Source organism: Caretta caretta, chromosome 19 (genome assembly GCF_965140235.1).
Source record: "Caretta caretta isolate rCarCar2 chromosome 19, rCarCar1.hap1, whole genome shotgun sequence".
NCBI classification, from domain to species: domain Eukaryota; kingdom Metazoa; phylum Chordata; order Testudines; family Cheloniidae; genus Caretta; species Caretta caretta.
In genome coordinates, this window is record NC_134224.1 from 15,413,281 (window position 1) to 15,428,263 (window position 14,983).

General features: G+C 55.9%; 1 protein-coding gene across 1 annotated transcript in view; it reads right to left on the reverse strand.

Annotated features, from left to right (window-relative positions):
• Positions 1-14,619, reverse strand: part of SDC3 (syndecan 3) — a 193,292-nt gene extending 178,673 nt beyond the window's left edge. Inside the window, exon 1 of the mRNA XM_048826201.2 lies at positions 14,129-14,619. Within this exon, the coding sequence (XP_048682158.1) occupies positions 14,129-14,209 (81 nt within the window). The 5' untranslated portion in view covers positions 14,210-14,619. The remainder of the gene's footprint in view (positions 1-14,128) is intronic.
• Between the last annotated feature and the right edge of the window lie 364 nt (positions 14,620-14,983).

Genomic DNA, 14,983 nt, shown 5'->3' on the forward strand with positions numbered 1-14,983 from the left:
ACCTGCTTTGTGGCTAACCAGAGATCTTTGGTTCTTGGAATGATCAATCTGGCAACTCTCAGCAGCACCAGGTTTGCTTTAATACAGGCTGGATTTCCCATGCACGAAGCCCAGTGCCATCCAACACACCCCGGGGGCACCGGCAATCACGCGCACACACAAAATCCCCTCCCTGCTCATGAAAGAAAGTTGTTTCCCCAGCATCCAGTTATGCTGAACAGCTCCACCTGGCACTGCCCTCTCTTGCAAGGCCCGGCAAGCTCGATGGCCAGTAAGCTGCTCACTATTGTTGTCCCCCTGCACCGCCCAAGTCAGATGTCAGAAGTGGGCAGGGAGGGGAGGAAAGGCTCGGAATCACCAGCCCCCTCCAGCTCTCTCTACTGGAGTCGGCAAACCACAGCTCCTGGTTCCAGTTTTGGAAGCCCCAAAGAACAAAGGAGGAGGGCTAGGAATTGCGCCTCCTAGGTTCTGTTCCTGGTTCTGGGAAGGGAGTGGGGTCTAGAGGTTAGAGCAGGGAGGGAGGACTCCTGGGCTCTATTCCAGCCCTGACCTGCTGCAAGACCAGAAATCAACCCCCTGCTCCCAACCCAAGGGCAGATTCCTTTGCACTGGCTCCAAGCTGATGGGGATTCCCAGATTCAAATCAAAACCCCACCATCAACAAGCTATTTATAATGCATCACCAACGGGGCTTAGAAAGAACTGAAAGGCATGAAACATTAACAAATACCTCCCTGATCAAGACAAAAATGTGAAACTCCCCCTTTCACTGCAGCTCCTTCAGTAACAGCCTGGCTGTGTCTGGCCTCTGGGTAGAAGCAGCAGACAACCTCCAGGGGCAGATTTCTCAGACGAGTTTCCAGGTTCACAGCTGATTTCATTTTGGCTGTAGACATTTGCACTGGAGGGAGAGTCAGAGTGCGCAGCCTTGAGAGAACTCAGGGAAGGCAAAGGGACTCTCCGAGGCTGCATCTGGAAGGCGAGTCGTGTCGACTCTGAGCCCTGCTCTGGACAGGGAAAACAACGAGGAAAGACTAGAAGCACAGTTCATTGTACCCCAGATGAAATGCCATCACTAGACAGAACACACAGTCACTCACACAGCCCCTTCCACCACAGGATCTCACAGCCCTTTACAAGGGAAGAATTATCCCCATGTTACACATGGGAAAACTGAGGCCACAAGGTCACAAGGCAAGTGAGTGGTGGAGTCAGGAACAGAACCCAGGAATCCTAACACCTAATTTCCCCCTGCCTAACCCATTAGGCTACACTCTCTCCCAGAGTACCGCATGGCGCACAGAACTGCCAACTCCCAGCCCTGTGCAATGCCCCTTACTAAGCCCAGGGCACTAATGGGGTCTCCCACTATTCATTAATAGCCGAGTTTACAGACATCATAAATAATAGTGATGGCACTGGACACACTGCAGTGCCTTCCGCTCAGCATTTTGCAGGCTGTAGCCAACCTTCTGTTCCCCAGTATGACAGTGCAACTCCTCTGTGGTCAGGGAGACAGCACTGGTCTTTGTGAGAGCAGAAATTTATCCTCTAGGTCACTGGTCACCAACCGGTCGATCATGATCAACTGGTCGATCCTAGAGATTCTCCCAGTCGATCGTGATCTCTGGCCGCTAAAAGTCTGGTGGGGCAGTGGGGCTAAGGCAGGTTCCCTGCCTGCCCCAGCCCCACACCGCTCCCGGAAGAGGCCAGCACACCCCCGCGGCCCCGGGGGAGAGAAGGGGAGGGGTGTAACAACTTGTGGTGCTCCTACCTGCAAGCACCACCCCCGCAGCTCCCACTGGCCCGGAATGGGAAACTGAGACCAATGGGAGCTGCACGGTGCAGTGCCTGCAGAGAGGGGCAGCATGTGGAGCCACATGCCCCCCCACGCCCCCGCCTGGGGCCACAGGGGCACGTTGGCCCCTTTGGGGAACCACATGGGTCCGGGGCAGGCAGGGAGCCTGCCTTAGCCCCGCTGCACCGCCGACCGGGAGCCACCCGAGGTAAGTGCCGCCCAGTGGGAGCCCACACCCCAACCCCCAGCCCTCTCCCAGAGCCAGCACCCCATACCCCCTCCTGCACCCCAACCCCCTGCCCCAGCCCTGACCCCCTCCCAGAGCCAGCACCCCATACCCCCTCCTGCACCCCACCCCCTGCCCCAGCCCAGAGCCCCTCCTGCACCCAAACTCCCTCCCAGAGCTTGTACCCCTCACCCCCTCCTGCACCCCAACCCCCTGCCCCAGGCTGGTGAAAGTGAGTGAGGGTAAGGGAGAGCAAGTGACGGAGAGAGGGGAGGATGGAGTGAGCGGGGTGGGGCCTTGGGGACGGGGCGGGGTAGTTGCTGGGTTGCACTTAAATTCAAAGTTATCTTGTGCGTAAAAAGGTTGGAGACCACTACTGTAGGTGTATAAATCCCTTCACACATCACAAAAATGCAGCTGTCTCTGGGATGTAACAGGGCGGCTGTTTACCAGCACACAGCCACATTACGTAATGGGTATCTTCAGGAGAGGGAAGTGAAGCATAAAATGTTTCCATTTCAAAATGCAGGGAAAATTTCAGCAAAGAGAATGTAATTACTCCTATTGGAATGTGGCCCACGGCTGGGAAGACTGCCAGGGAAGATTTAATGCCTGAAAGTGGTCAGGACCTTGGTTTGAGATCTCACATAATCATTTAAAATTCCCTTGGAGGTCTATCATCAGCGGAGCCAGAGCAGGGACTTAGGTAGTTAAAGGATATCTCAGCTACCTACCATCCAGGATCCAGGCAAAGAGCTGGTGGAGGAGGGAAATGAACAAAATCCAAAGCTTCATTTTTCATGATGGACTGCAATGTTGATGTTATCACTACCAAGGGTCCCACGCTGCATTACAGCTTTCAATGCAGGAACAACAGGGGGCTTGTTGCACCCCATTTTGTCTCCCTGCAGCCGACAGGTGATGATGCTGCAGCTCTACAGCTGGAAGCAGGGGGCTTTAGACTGGTCTACAGGCAAACGTACACTGAAATAACTGAAGGATGTGTAATTCACACTGGGTGTGGAGACTCATTTCTAGAGCTGGGGGAGTGAACAGTTTTCCTGATCTGTGAACATTTTTGTGATTTCAATCGTTTTTCCCAGTCTGCATGGGGACAAAACAGAGAACTGTCTACATTTTTTGTGAGAAATGAAGCAGAGAGAGAGAGCCACACACAACTCCCCACCCCAAATAGCACACCGATTTGGGCACTTGCCTAGGATGTGGGAGATCCAAATTCTAGTTCCTGCACTACCTGATTCGGAAAAAGGACTTAAACTTGGGTCTCCCACACCCCAGGGCTCTTAGCTATTCTGGGGTCTCTCTGTCTTCCTAAATTCCATCCCAGAGCAGAGACGCCTTCCCGGAGCAGTACATACAACCTGGTGAAAAGTGCTGCTATAGACCCACTGTACTTATGTCAGTAGAGAAGCATCCCGTTTTGATGCAGCTCACTTTTCTACTTGGTGTAGACCAGCCCTTGGATGGCTATGGGGATGGGGGGATGGGAGGGGTACAGAGACTTTCACCTCTAGGGCACTAGTTGAAATCATCGCCTACATGAAAGGAGGCAGGTTGTTCTCAGCCTCATGCCTTATGCAGGGATCTCCTCCATCACAAGAACCATCATCACAGTCATTAACTGGCCCTCTTGTTGACACCTGAGTAGCGAACAAGCCATGGTAACTGAACATCCCCCATCCTTCTAGAGCTTACCCCTCCACGCACCGGAAGGGAAGCCAGCCTGATGGTGGTTCCTGGATAAAGAAGGCACTTTGATCTCCACCTTTCCCCAGCACTAAAACCCAGACATGGGCAGAGACATGTCCAGGTTCAAGGCTGAGCCTGTCTTGTCCTTCTCCAGAGTCACCCCCCAAATGCTGCTCACCCATCCATGCAGCAACCCCCACAAATTTACATCCTCTGTTACAAGACACCTTCCCGAGCCCCTGGAGTCAAAGCCTGGCTTTGCATCCTTAAAGGGGAAATGCTGCCAGTTACGATAGTCACCAAGGGGCCAAAGCTTCTGATTATTCACCAGGGCATCCTCAGGAAAGCTTGGAAGGACACCAGGTTCCATCTACCGACACACACCTAGCAGGCAACATTAAACCATCCTCTCTGAAGGAGCGTGAGGGACCACGGAGGGACAATGAATCCGCTGGGAGAACCAGACTGAAATAAACCAACAGCTCCCTTAGCCAGAATGGGAAACAGCCAGGAACCGCGTTCAGCTCCGGTAAAGACTGGGAGCCCAGCTAGGAAGAATTTGCTATGCTTTAGAAGGAGGCTTCTCCCCGGAAACTTGCACGAGACAGAGACTGTGGCGAGAAGGGAGCCCTGGAGGCAAGGATGCTGAGCTGCTGGGTGGTGCATCCTAGCCGACTCTCCTTGCAAACCAGAGGCTATTGGTCCCACCCCCCACCGCCCCACCAGCCCTCGCAGCCCCCAATAACGGCCCCAGCGCAGGGCTTAATTAAACTCGCTTCTGCAGAGTCAACATGCTGGAGTTGAAACCTATTAAGGAGATAACCATTTGCACTGGATATGGCCGCGGGAACAAACTGGTGGCAGCACCAGCCAGGGGAGCTGCGCTGCAGAGCAGTGACCTTTCCAGTTCAATTTACTGAAGGCCCATCTGACAACAAACGGTAATCTTTACAACCAGCCTCTGAATTCAGGGGGCGACAGCAGACTGGGTCTCCGGAGCTTGGGGCAAAGGCTGGGAAGAAATGGACAGACCTCCCCTATGTGGATACTGGAGCAGTCACTTCCCCTCCCCGCCCCTAAAGGAAGAGCCCTGTCTCAGGGGAACTGAGCTGACTGCAGTCCAATAACTCAATCCAGCCCTTTGCTGATCGTCCATTTCTTGGTATGATTTATTTAGCACTGGGGATGCGTAGAGCTTATTTCAAGAGAACAGCGTTGTTCTAACGGAATGGCCAATGCACTCAGGTTGGCAACTGGACCAGCCCAGGAAGGAGAGAGAGATTTTGATTTTCATTTCAAAGACTATCTAACTTCTTATTTATTGTTATTTGCATCACAGGAGCACGCAGAGGCCCCAAGTGAGATCAGGGCCCAGTTGTGCTCGGCGCTGTACAGAACCATAGAGAGCCCCAAAGAGCTTATAATCCCAACAGAAAGAACACTCAAAGGGGGGGAGGGAAAACAGAGAAGGGGAGTCATTTGCCCACTGCACAAAGTTAATGATACTTAAGCACTTCTCCTGAATTGGGGACAGAGAGAACTTGACCATGGTGCCACAGAGATCAAAGAAAAACCAACCCATCTCCTCGGAGATTCATGAATGTTTATAAATGCTACAGAAATGCAACACCGCTGCAAACATTATTATTGCAAGGACATTTTCCCCTGCTTCTCCCATGCTGCCTCTAATAAGTGGGGGCAGAGACACTGGTGTCTAGCTACCATAGTTCACAGGGCATTAAAAATACATAAATAAGCACTTTGTAACCCAGCCACTCCCCTCCATACATCAAGCTTCCTAAATTCTCTGTTTAGGCTGGATGAGTTTAGTGCTTACAAGAGTGAAGAGTCAATAGCACAGACTAGAGAGAAAGGAACAATCCAGGCAAGGGCTCCCCCACCCAGAGCAAGCACGGCCCGGCGCGCCCACATCCTGACCTGTGCAGAGCGCACCTCAGCGCTGCACACCTCCCTCTACCCATCTGCTCACCCGCAAATCTCTCTAGGAACTACGAGTCAAGGGTTTTAAAAAACTAAAGGCGGCCAGGCCCTGAGTTCAGCTGGGAGAATTTTACTGCATTCCTTCTCCATCACTGCTGGACCACAGAGCCCGCGAACCCCACCAGCGAGGAGCTGCTGTGGGTTTCCTGTTCCCTGCAGCCCAGGTACTATTTCATTTATCTTTAATGACCATTTTGGGGTGGAAACGCCGGGAAAGCCACTTCGAGAAGACATCGGTGTCTCTGCAGCAAGGCGCGCGTGGAGATCCCCGGCTGGGTGACAAAACTAAAGGCCAACAGACACTCGCAGCTGGACAGCATCAGCCCCCGGCCCTACCGGAGCCAGATGGCAGCGCTGACCAGGAGGCAACCTGCCTCCCGACCCCCGCCGGGAGCTCAGCATCACAGGAGCAGCCTGCCCTTGTCCTGCCTGATTTGTCGCAGCCAGATCCATGCTGCGCACGCACACACAGCCCCAAGTCAAGCAGTAGCCACTGACCGGGCAATACTCCCGCCTGGCTAAGAACACCCAAGCTCTCCCAACCAGGCGTAGCCATTCTAAACTCCTCGCCTGTTAAACCCTGTCACTGCCACACCTCTAAACCCCAGCTACCAGCTCTTGCCATGGTGGATCAGCCACACGCTGTCCCAGGATTGCCCTTCCACCCTGGGAGCTGTGGGGAGAGGGGCCAGGTCAGCCACGCCAGCAGCTGGAGCTCTCTGTTCCTGGGCAGCACCAAACCAAGTTTCATCCACACACCCTTCCAGCAACAGGCCCCATCCCTGCTCACCCCTCTGCGCCAGGACAAGGCTCAGGCTCGGTGACCATTCAGCACTTGTCCTGTCCGTAAGCAACAACAGCCCTCAGGGCCATGGGCCCCATTCCTAGCTGCAGGCTGGAGATACAATTTGCCAGGGCAACAGAACATTACACTGAGCGGGTGGATTTGAGCTGGTGTCCTAGAGGGGACTGTAGACCTGTATCTCAGCTGCAATCCCCTCTCCCCAACCAAGCCACCCAGTCCCTTGGTGGGCAGGGCACTAGCCAAGGACCTGGGTTCAATTTCCTGCAGTGCCACAAACTTCTTCTGTAACCTTGGGCAAGTCACTTAGCCTCTCGGGCCCAGAACCTCAAAGGTATTTAGGAACCTAACTCCCACTGAAAATCCTTAGCTCCCCATCTGTGCAATGAGGATCACAGTGTTTTCGTACCCCATAGGTGCCGTGAGGATAAAGGCACTGAAGACTGTGAAGCACTTTGGGATTTGCTGGTGAAAAGCACTCTAGAAGAGCCAGATATTATTATCCTGGAGTTATGCTATTGGCTGGGCTTTCACTGAAGAGTTCAGTGCCGTTAATGGAAACAATGCACTGCGTCGGGGACCAGGCCGCAGCACCCAGTGGTGTGAAACGCTAACGCCTTGCAGGAACACGCTCTGCACCTGGCAATCTCAATACGCATTATCAGTCCCATTTCATAGGCAGGGAAAATGAGCCAGGTCAGCAGCAAACACAGGACCAGGCTCGCGTCTCTCTCCTTGGGTCTCGCCGGATATTGGGGTGAGCCAGACACCCTGCCCATTATTAGATTCTAGGCACCATGTTAAGATACACGTCCCTCAGGTTCAATACGCCTTTGCATTGCTGCTGGGCCAAGATCCTCTCCCTCCTATACACAATTGCCAAGATTTTCATGAGTGTCCGATTCTGGGTGTTCAGCCTCAAGCCTCTGAAACATGCCTGATTTTGCCAAGGGCGGGTGCTCAGTCTCTCTGACTATCCAGCCCCTTTTAGACATCTCAAGCTCGGCACCCAGAAACAATCACTCTGTATGCTCTGGGCCATGTCTGTGTATATAATCCAGGTATCAGACACAGCCCCTGGAGCCTCACAACCCTGCAGGTGCCCCTCTGTCAGGATGGCTGCTGCCTCCTCCTGACAGAGGTCGTGAAGAATAAGACACAAATCCACTTCCCTTTTCCTGTTCAAAGAGCAAGTACAGGGTGGGCATCAGTGTCAAGCGGGGTATTCCAAGAAACAAGGTAGGATTCAAGACCCTCCTGTGCATATATAATAAACTCTGTGTGTGTGTGTGTGTGTTCATGTACCACTGCCCTCTACTGGCTGAAAGCAGAAGTGCTCAACTGTGCACCGTAAGCCCCATACTGCTAACAGCTAGTGGTGATTCTCCCTTAACTCAAGAGCAGAGCCCTTACATGCTTTTGAGGTGGATCCAAGTTCCACCCCAGGTAATGCCTTCCAATACCCATGTACTTGCAAGTACCCATGGCCTGCAACAAAGCAACAATTCAGTCCTAAGCGGCCACTAATTTGATACGTTGAGATGGACGGGAGGTGCCTGCTGCAGGAACATCTGCCTCCTGTAGGGGTCTTGCACCTTCCTCTGCAGTATCTGGAGTATGTTGGAGACAGGCCTTGGGCTGGATGGACGATGGCTTTGACTGAGAATCACAATTCCTATGACAGCGTTCCGAGTTTGGGATACATGAGAATTTGGGAGCCTGATTAAAACAACAACAACAGAATATTTCCAAGGGACCAGTCAGTGGCTCTTACTGACTGGTCACTGGAGAGGGAGGGAGATGGCCCCATCTGACCCAGACTGACTTCTGGGGTTCTACAGAACAGAGAGCTGGGCATCCTGGGGAAGCAACACCCAGTGGGAAAGAGTTGGACCCCTAAGAGTTGGACTCCATTAGGGAACTACCGCCCAGAGCTGCCAGGCAGCTGTGCACACATTACGCCTCTGCTAACAGGCACAGAATCCTGGCATGCTCCCCCCCCACGCCCGCAAGGGGGACTAGCAGAGGCTCTCCCACATTTCTGCACTAGTTTGAATCCGCCAAGGGACTCCCCTCCTGGCACGGCCCTCTAGCAGCAAGGAGCTTCCCAGCCACATTGATTCATTCTCGGTAATTTAAAAGCACAGCAGGAAAAGTAGAGAGTTTATTACAGCACACTCCCCTGCCCACGTACTGGGAGCATCCCCATCCCCCGATTCCTCACAGTCACAGCTGGCCCAGTACCACCCAGCCCTCATCTCGTCCCCTGTCTTCTCTCTACCCCCAGCACAGTTGCCACTAGCCTTGTCCCCTCCAGACAAATGGACAGACACACATGCCGCCCAGATCTTGGTTTGTCAGCCCAGATGCGGCATTTGGCATCTTCTCACCTGGGCAAGAATGCAGTGCCTATTCTCCTTTAGATCTCTAGCAGGGCATCAGCAACCCTCTACCAAGAGCCAGCAATAGGCCACAGCCCTGGGGGACAGAAGGAGGAAACTGAGGCCCAGGGCAATGAAGGTAAATCAGAGCCCCCAGGGGTGCATCTGGTTGTCCTATGGAACTGCACACTGCTCTGGATGGCATGGGAGAGGCCTCAGATGCCTGTGGGTACATCTTGGGGCTCCTCTCATCACCCCAATGCAGCGCCACAAGAAATCTCACATCCCAGAAACGCCAGCATTCCCAGCCCATGGAGGGAGCCTGGCGAACAGCCTGGGAACAAGGGCATCTCACCCGACACGCCCCCCTCTGCTCCCAGCGCCACTTGGCACCAGCTGGACACACGGGGAGAGCACGAGCACGGCCAGGGATGGATTAGCCGCCAGCAGATATTTTCACAGGGGGAGTAAATGCTGATAAACCCAACGTGAGCGTCCAAGTCACAGCCGGGGGGGGGGGGGGGGGACCATCCCTCCTTACTACACAGCCACCGGGCGGGGAGGGTCGGTCATTCCCATCGGCACCTGCCACGGCACAAGTAAGAGAGCTCCGGATTGGCTAAAAAAAGCCAGAGACACGTCATAAACCCTCCCATCTGTCACAGGTGTCCATGATCCCCCAGCTCCTGCCCACTCCTGGCTGTTGGATCCTTTGCCCCGCCTCACACACGGATTAACGGACACCTCACACCCTGCCCCTTCTGGGCCCCATTCCCACCCCTGTCTGGGTTTCGCTTCGGCCCTCTTGCTTTCACCCCCAGCCCCTGCACTACCTCAGATGCGAGCTAGCATGGTGCGATCCCAGGAGGTCGGGGTCAGTGTTTACGCCGGGGAGGGGACCTGGGCATGGGGTGGGCGTGCCAGGCTCTGGGGTTCATGTCGGAAGGGAGGATGACGCGATGGCTCTGGCAGGCCGAGCCTGATGATAGAAGCAAGCGCTGTGGGGCCCCTCCCATTTGGAGAGGGAGCTCCCTTGCCTGCAGCTTTGCATTAGTGACCCCTCTGCTGTGCCCCACCCTGGCGCTTCACAGAACCCATCCCATGGTGCCACTGCTCACAGCAGTCCTCTCCCGGCCAGCCCTGCTCTGGTGCCAAGGAGGTGCTGGGTTGGGGAGGGCTGCAGGGGGACGTGTTTGTAACCCCCCAGAGAAGGCTCCAAGGGGGACGTCCCACCCAAATACCCGGAGGGGCCTGATCTTTGCTCCCTGCCTACAGAGGTCATTCCAAAGTCTGCAGCAGCGAGTGGCGGGCGTTTGGAAGCCAGCACACTGCCGCTTTATTGAACAGCCCCCCACTGCCACCAGCCCCCCCCATGGAGCAAACCCAGAGTGGCTGCACTCTGACATTCCTTACCACGCTCCCAACCTCCCAACGCATGCAAACAATAGATGCAAACAGACAGTCACATGCTAGCTGGGGGATCCGGCAGGAACATGCTGTGCTGGGATGGCAGGGGGGCACCTGGCCTGCTATTACCCCATGGAGCAGAGCTCCAGGCCCCAGTCAGCTCCCCAAATCTGCCTCAGAGCCAGCGAGATGCTGGCCCATCCCAACATTGTATCACAAGAGGGTGACGACATTTGGGTTCAATGCAACGCTGCTGATTCAAGACAGCACATCCCACCCCAACCTCCTCAGTGACCCAAGAGCTTCACATCTCACCAGACAGCCCAGAGCAGCAACCCTGACAGTCCCCTCGGGGAGCTGGAGATGGGGGAGCCCAGAGCCCATAACAGAGACCGTTCCTGACAGGCAAAGAGGACTGACTGGCTCCAGACAACAGACAGCAAATAGTCTCTTACAGAACTGGAATTTAAGGAAAAAGAGAAACTCCCCCAAATCCCCAATTATCCATTTCCCTGCCAGCACGATCAACCTGAAGGGTTTATTAATGCCCCATTAACACATTTGCTAACTTGCATTAACATCCTTTCTTGCATTTACTGTAATTAGGCTGGAAAGGTTCTGATTTTAATTGGCTGAAGTCAGCAAATGGCCATTTTGTCTTTCCACTCAAAGGCCAAACAGGAGAAATTGGGCACTGAAATTTACAGGTAGGGGGGAAAAGGGAAATAGCGTTGGAAAGTGAAGAGCAGGAGTGTAGTCAGCACTCCCTTCCATGATTGTGAAATCTAGGCCAGGATTTAGGGAGCCCCTCTGACCACTTCTGTGCCTACCAAGGTGCAGTCTCTGGACTGTAGCTAACAGGAATCAGTGCACCCATACACGTGGTTGGGCCCAGGCTGCACTTGTGAGTCAACAGCCATGCCTGGAGGGCGCATGTCCCATGGCTCCCAGCACTGCTCCAAATAGGGGTGCACTCTGAACAGCTACACACAGCCCTCTGTGGGACCACAGGGCAGAGTGAGAGGAGAAGTCGGACTCCCACTATCCCATGATTCCCTGGGAGCTATCCCATAATTCCCTCACCATCCAAAAAAAAATCTACCAATTTCCCAGCATGCCCACTCAGGTGAGCTTCTTCCATAGCGACTGACTGGTTCCTGATCTCCTCTGGCACGGATTCACCCTGCAGCAGGGATCTGTCCCAGCTGGAACGGCAGAGGTATCACGGGAGGCTTCAGAGAGCTGGTGAGGGGTGTCAGCATATCCAAGAGGGAGACAGTACCCACCCCTTGGATGCCTGGGCCCGTGGAGGCAGTCTGTGCTCCAGCGGCAGTCTGGGCCAGGCTCGCAAGCACAGAATGGTGCCGCTCGACTGCACTCGTCAGCCTGGGAGCTAGAGAGCCAGAGGGGACCAGAGAGTCTGTCTGTGTCCAGCAGCCTCCAGAAAGAATCCCCTTTATAGCCGTAACAGCCAAGCCCTGTCTCTTCTCAGCCACGAGAGACACTCCAAGCTCTCGCAAAGAGTTCAGGATGCTGACCCACTTTAAGATGGGTAACCCAAGGGGTGTGAAACAGCAAATGTTATGGTTTTGTTTAAGAGCTACCATCATCAACCATGGAGCAAACAGCACCTGGAGACTGCGGTCTCCAGCTAGTGATGAGCTTTATGTGGATTAAACAACATGGAAGAAGTTGGCACTAAACATCACTAACCATCAGAAGTCAGAGGGGGGTGCGGGGGAGCAGTACTGGAGGGCAGAGCTGAGCCAGGGAGGAGGGCATGAGGGGAAAGGTTGTGAGATTGTTTATAACCAGGCTCTGATTGTGCTGACAAAATCCACTCCGAGATGGCCAAGAATCACCTACCGCTTGGTCCCGCTGCCAAATGCAAGCACCCAAACATGGTTCATCTGAGCGCTGAGCTCACATCTGAGCTGTCTCTTTCCATCACCCACCCACAGAAGTCAGGGCTCCAGGAGCAAAACTAATGTCTTAGCCAGTGTGTAAACAGTGAAATAATAAAGCTGTTAGTTTAACCAAGTCTGCCACAGATCAATAGCAAAATGTGCTGGTCAACTTAATAGATTATTGATACTCAGCATAAGAATCTGCCTGGCTCTACTGCTAGGAGGGTGGAGTGCTGCACAGTATTCACAGCGCAGGTTGGTTCCTACAAATAGATCATGCCCCTTATTGCATATTCAATATCAGACACACTGGCCTCATTAGGGGGAAAACCTGCTTCTGTCTCTTTTGAGATACAAAACCATTGCTAGCAACTCTGTTGAAATACACAGGCACTAGGAAAATACCGCACAAAGGGGGCATATTTAAAAACCACCGGGGTGGAGATGAGGAGTGGCAGTCTCTGCTAGTCCAGATAATTCATTCCAAGTAGCTCCAAAAGTCTCCCCAAGTCCCCCTGTTTGCCAGCGTTTGCAATGATCGGCGGAACAAATGAACGCGAAGCTTTGCCTGCCAACCGCAGACATAGTCAAGGAATCTGCTAATGCACAAGAGACTTTCCATGGAGAAGGAGTGAAAGGTGGCTGTTGGCCATTTATTGGCAAGAAGCCAGTCCCTGTGACTTGTCTCCATCCAAAGGGAGAGGGGAAAGCCAGGCTGGGCGTTTCCCTGAGCTTGCTGGGTGCCAGCCTATTTCAAAGCAGGGGTTGGGTTGCGCTCCTCACCCACACCTTGCCTGCGACTTTCCCACCAAGGCGAACCCTGCAGGGCGGGCTATCCAGCAGGCACCAAGCAGCGACTCCTGCCACTAAAATCCTCCGCACTGCCCCCTTCCCCACTGACTCCACCTGCCGCTCCGGCGAGCCCGCCCCAAGCGCCTGCATCCTCCAGCGGGATGCCGGCGTGAGGACCCCAGGGAACAGCCCCGAAGCAGCCACGCCGGAGCCAGCTGCGGTGCGAACAGAAATCCAGGAATCGGCTCTTGTGGGGGATGCGCCGCAGCTCACACGGGTCATTGAGATGCGGCGTCTCCCTCCCAGCTAGGACAAGTCTCACTCCCCCAGCGTGTAAATCTACTGGGGCGGGGAGAGATGAGCTTCGAAGCAAGGCGGGGACAGTGCCCGGGACAGAGCAGACCCCGGCACCGCCATCCCTGCAGCAGCTCCATGAGGAGCCACTCGGTGGGTGGTGCAAAATCAGCAACTTTCTTTTGCCCCCACCCCGGGCAGGCAGCACCAGGCTCTTCCCCCTGCTTCCCTGTGACCTTCCAACAGCACCCGAATACATCAGACCCTCCAGCACTAGGATCCCCCAGGCGCCCCCCACCCAGCCTGTGCAAAACCCGCGTGCGGAACGAGCCAAGCCCCCCCCACACCGCCCCGGGGCTTCGCAGCTACCTGGCAGACAGCGCCGGTGCTGCTCCCCTGGGAGGGGGGCGGGGGGGAGGCACCGGCCCACGCCCAGCAGAAGCCCCTTGTTCCGACTACGCAGCCCGGCCCGGCCGCAGCCCCTGGGGGGTCGGGGGGAGGGGGCGCACAGCCGCGGGAGACCCACCAAGGCACAATCGTTCACCATCAACTTTCCGGGGCGCTCCCCCAGCGCGGCCCTGGAGCCGGGGCAGGCTCCCTGCGGGGGTGGGGGGAAGGACCCATTTATTGTCCCGCAACAATCGGAACTGCAGCAGCGGGGGGGGGGGGGGTGACCATGGTGATCCCCAGGCGGGGGCGGGGGGCATGGAAGTGCCGGGGGCAGGGTTCGACCCCCCCAGGGGCTGGGGGGAGGGGATAGGAAACCCCCCGTTTCTCTGGCGGGGGCGCTCAGGACCAGGTGTCACCTACCAGCGCAGCGTGGCCGGCCAGCAGCAGCAGCAGGAGCCGCCCGAGCGCCCGGGGCCCCGGCGCCAGCCGAGGCATCTTCATGCCGGGAGGGGCGGGGGGGTTTCCTTTGTTCCCGATGCACCAGGCAGCCCCGGGGGGGGGCGCGGGGCAGCTGCCGAGCCCGGGCGGGCGGCGAGACGCCTCCCGCGGCGGGGGGATGCGGCGGCGGCGGCGGGGCGGAGCCCGGACTCGCTCCCGGCCGGGGCTGGGGCTGCGGTCGCCGAGTCCAGCCGAGCTGCCCGGCTCCCGGTCGCGCTGCGCGTCTCCTTCCTGCCCGCCGGCCCCCGGCTTTGCCTGCGAGCCTCAGAGCCGTCCCTGGGCAGGAAACGTGCGCTCCTGATCCGCCTCCATCCCTCCCTGCGAGGAGGGGCGGCCGGGCGGGGAGGGGAGAGCCGGGGCGGACGGAGGGGTTGCAATGCCCCCTACCGTAGGCTTCCCCTCGGCCCGGGCTCCGCTCCCCTGGCCAGGCCCCGTGTGGCGAGGCTGGGGCAGGAGCGGGGCGCGTTTTGCGTCCACACGCAGCCACCGGATTCTTTGTCGGGGGGAGAAGCGGTGGCGGAGAAGCAGCAACCTGGGTCCCCTGGAGCCGGGTGGAAACAGCTCAGGGGTCCAGGCTGGGGAAACAAAATGGGCCCGAAGTGTAAAATCCAACACACACACCCACACAATTCAACACCCCCCTACACACACAATGCCTCACTCCCCCCAACACACACACACACACAATTCAGCACACACACACACCCCACACACAATGCCTCACTCCCCAACACACACATGAACAACTCAGCACCCCCCTACACACACACCCCCAAT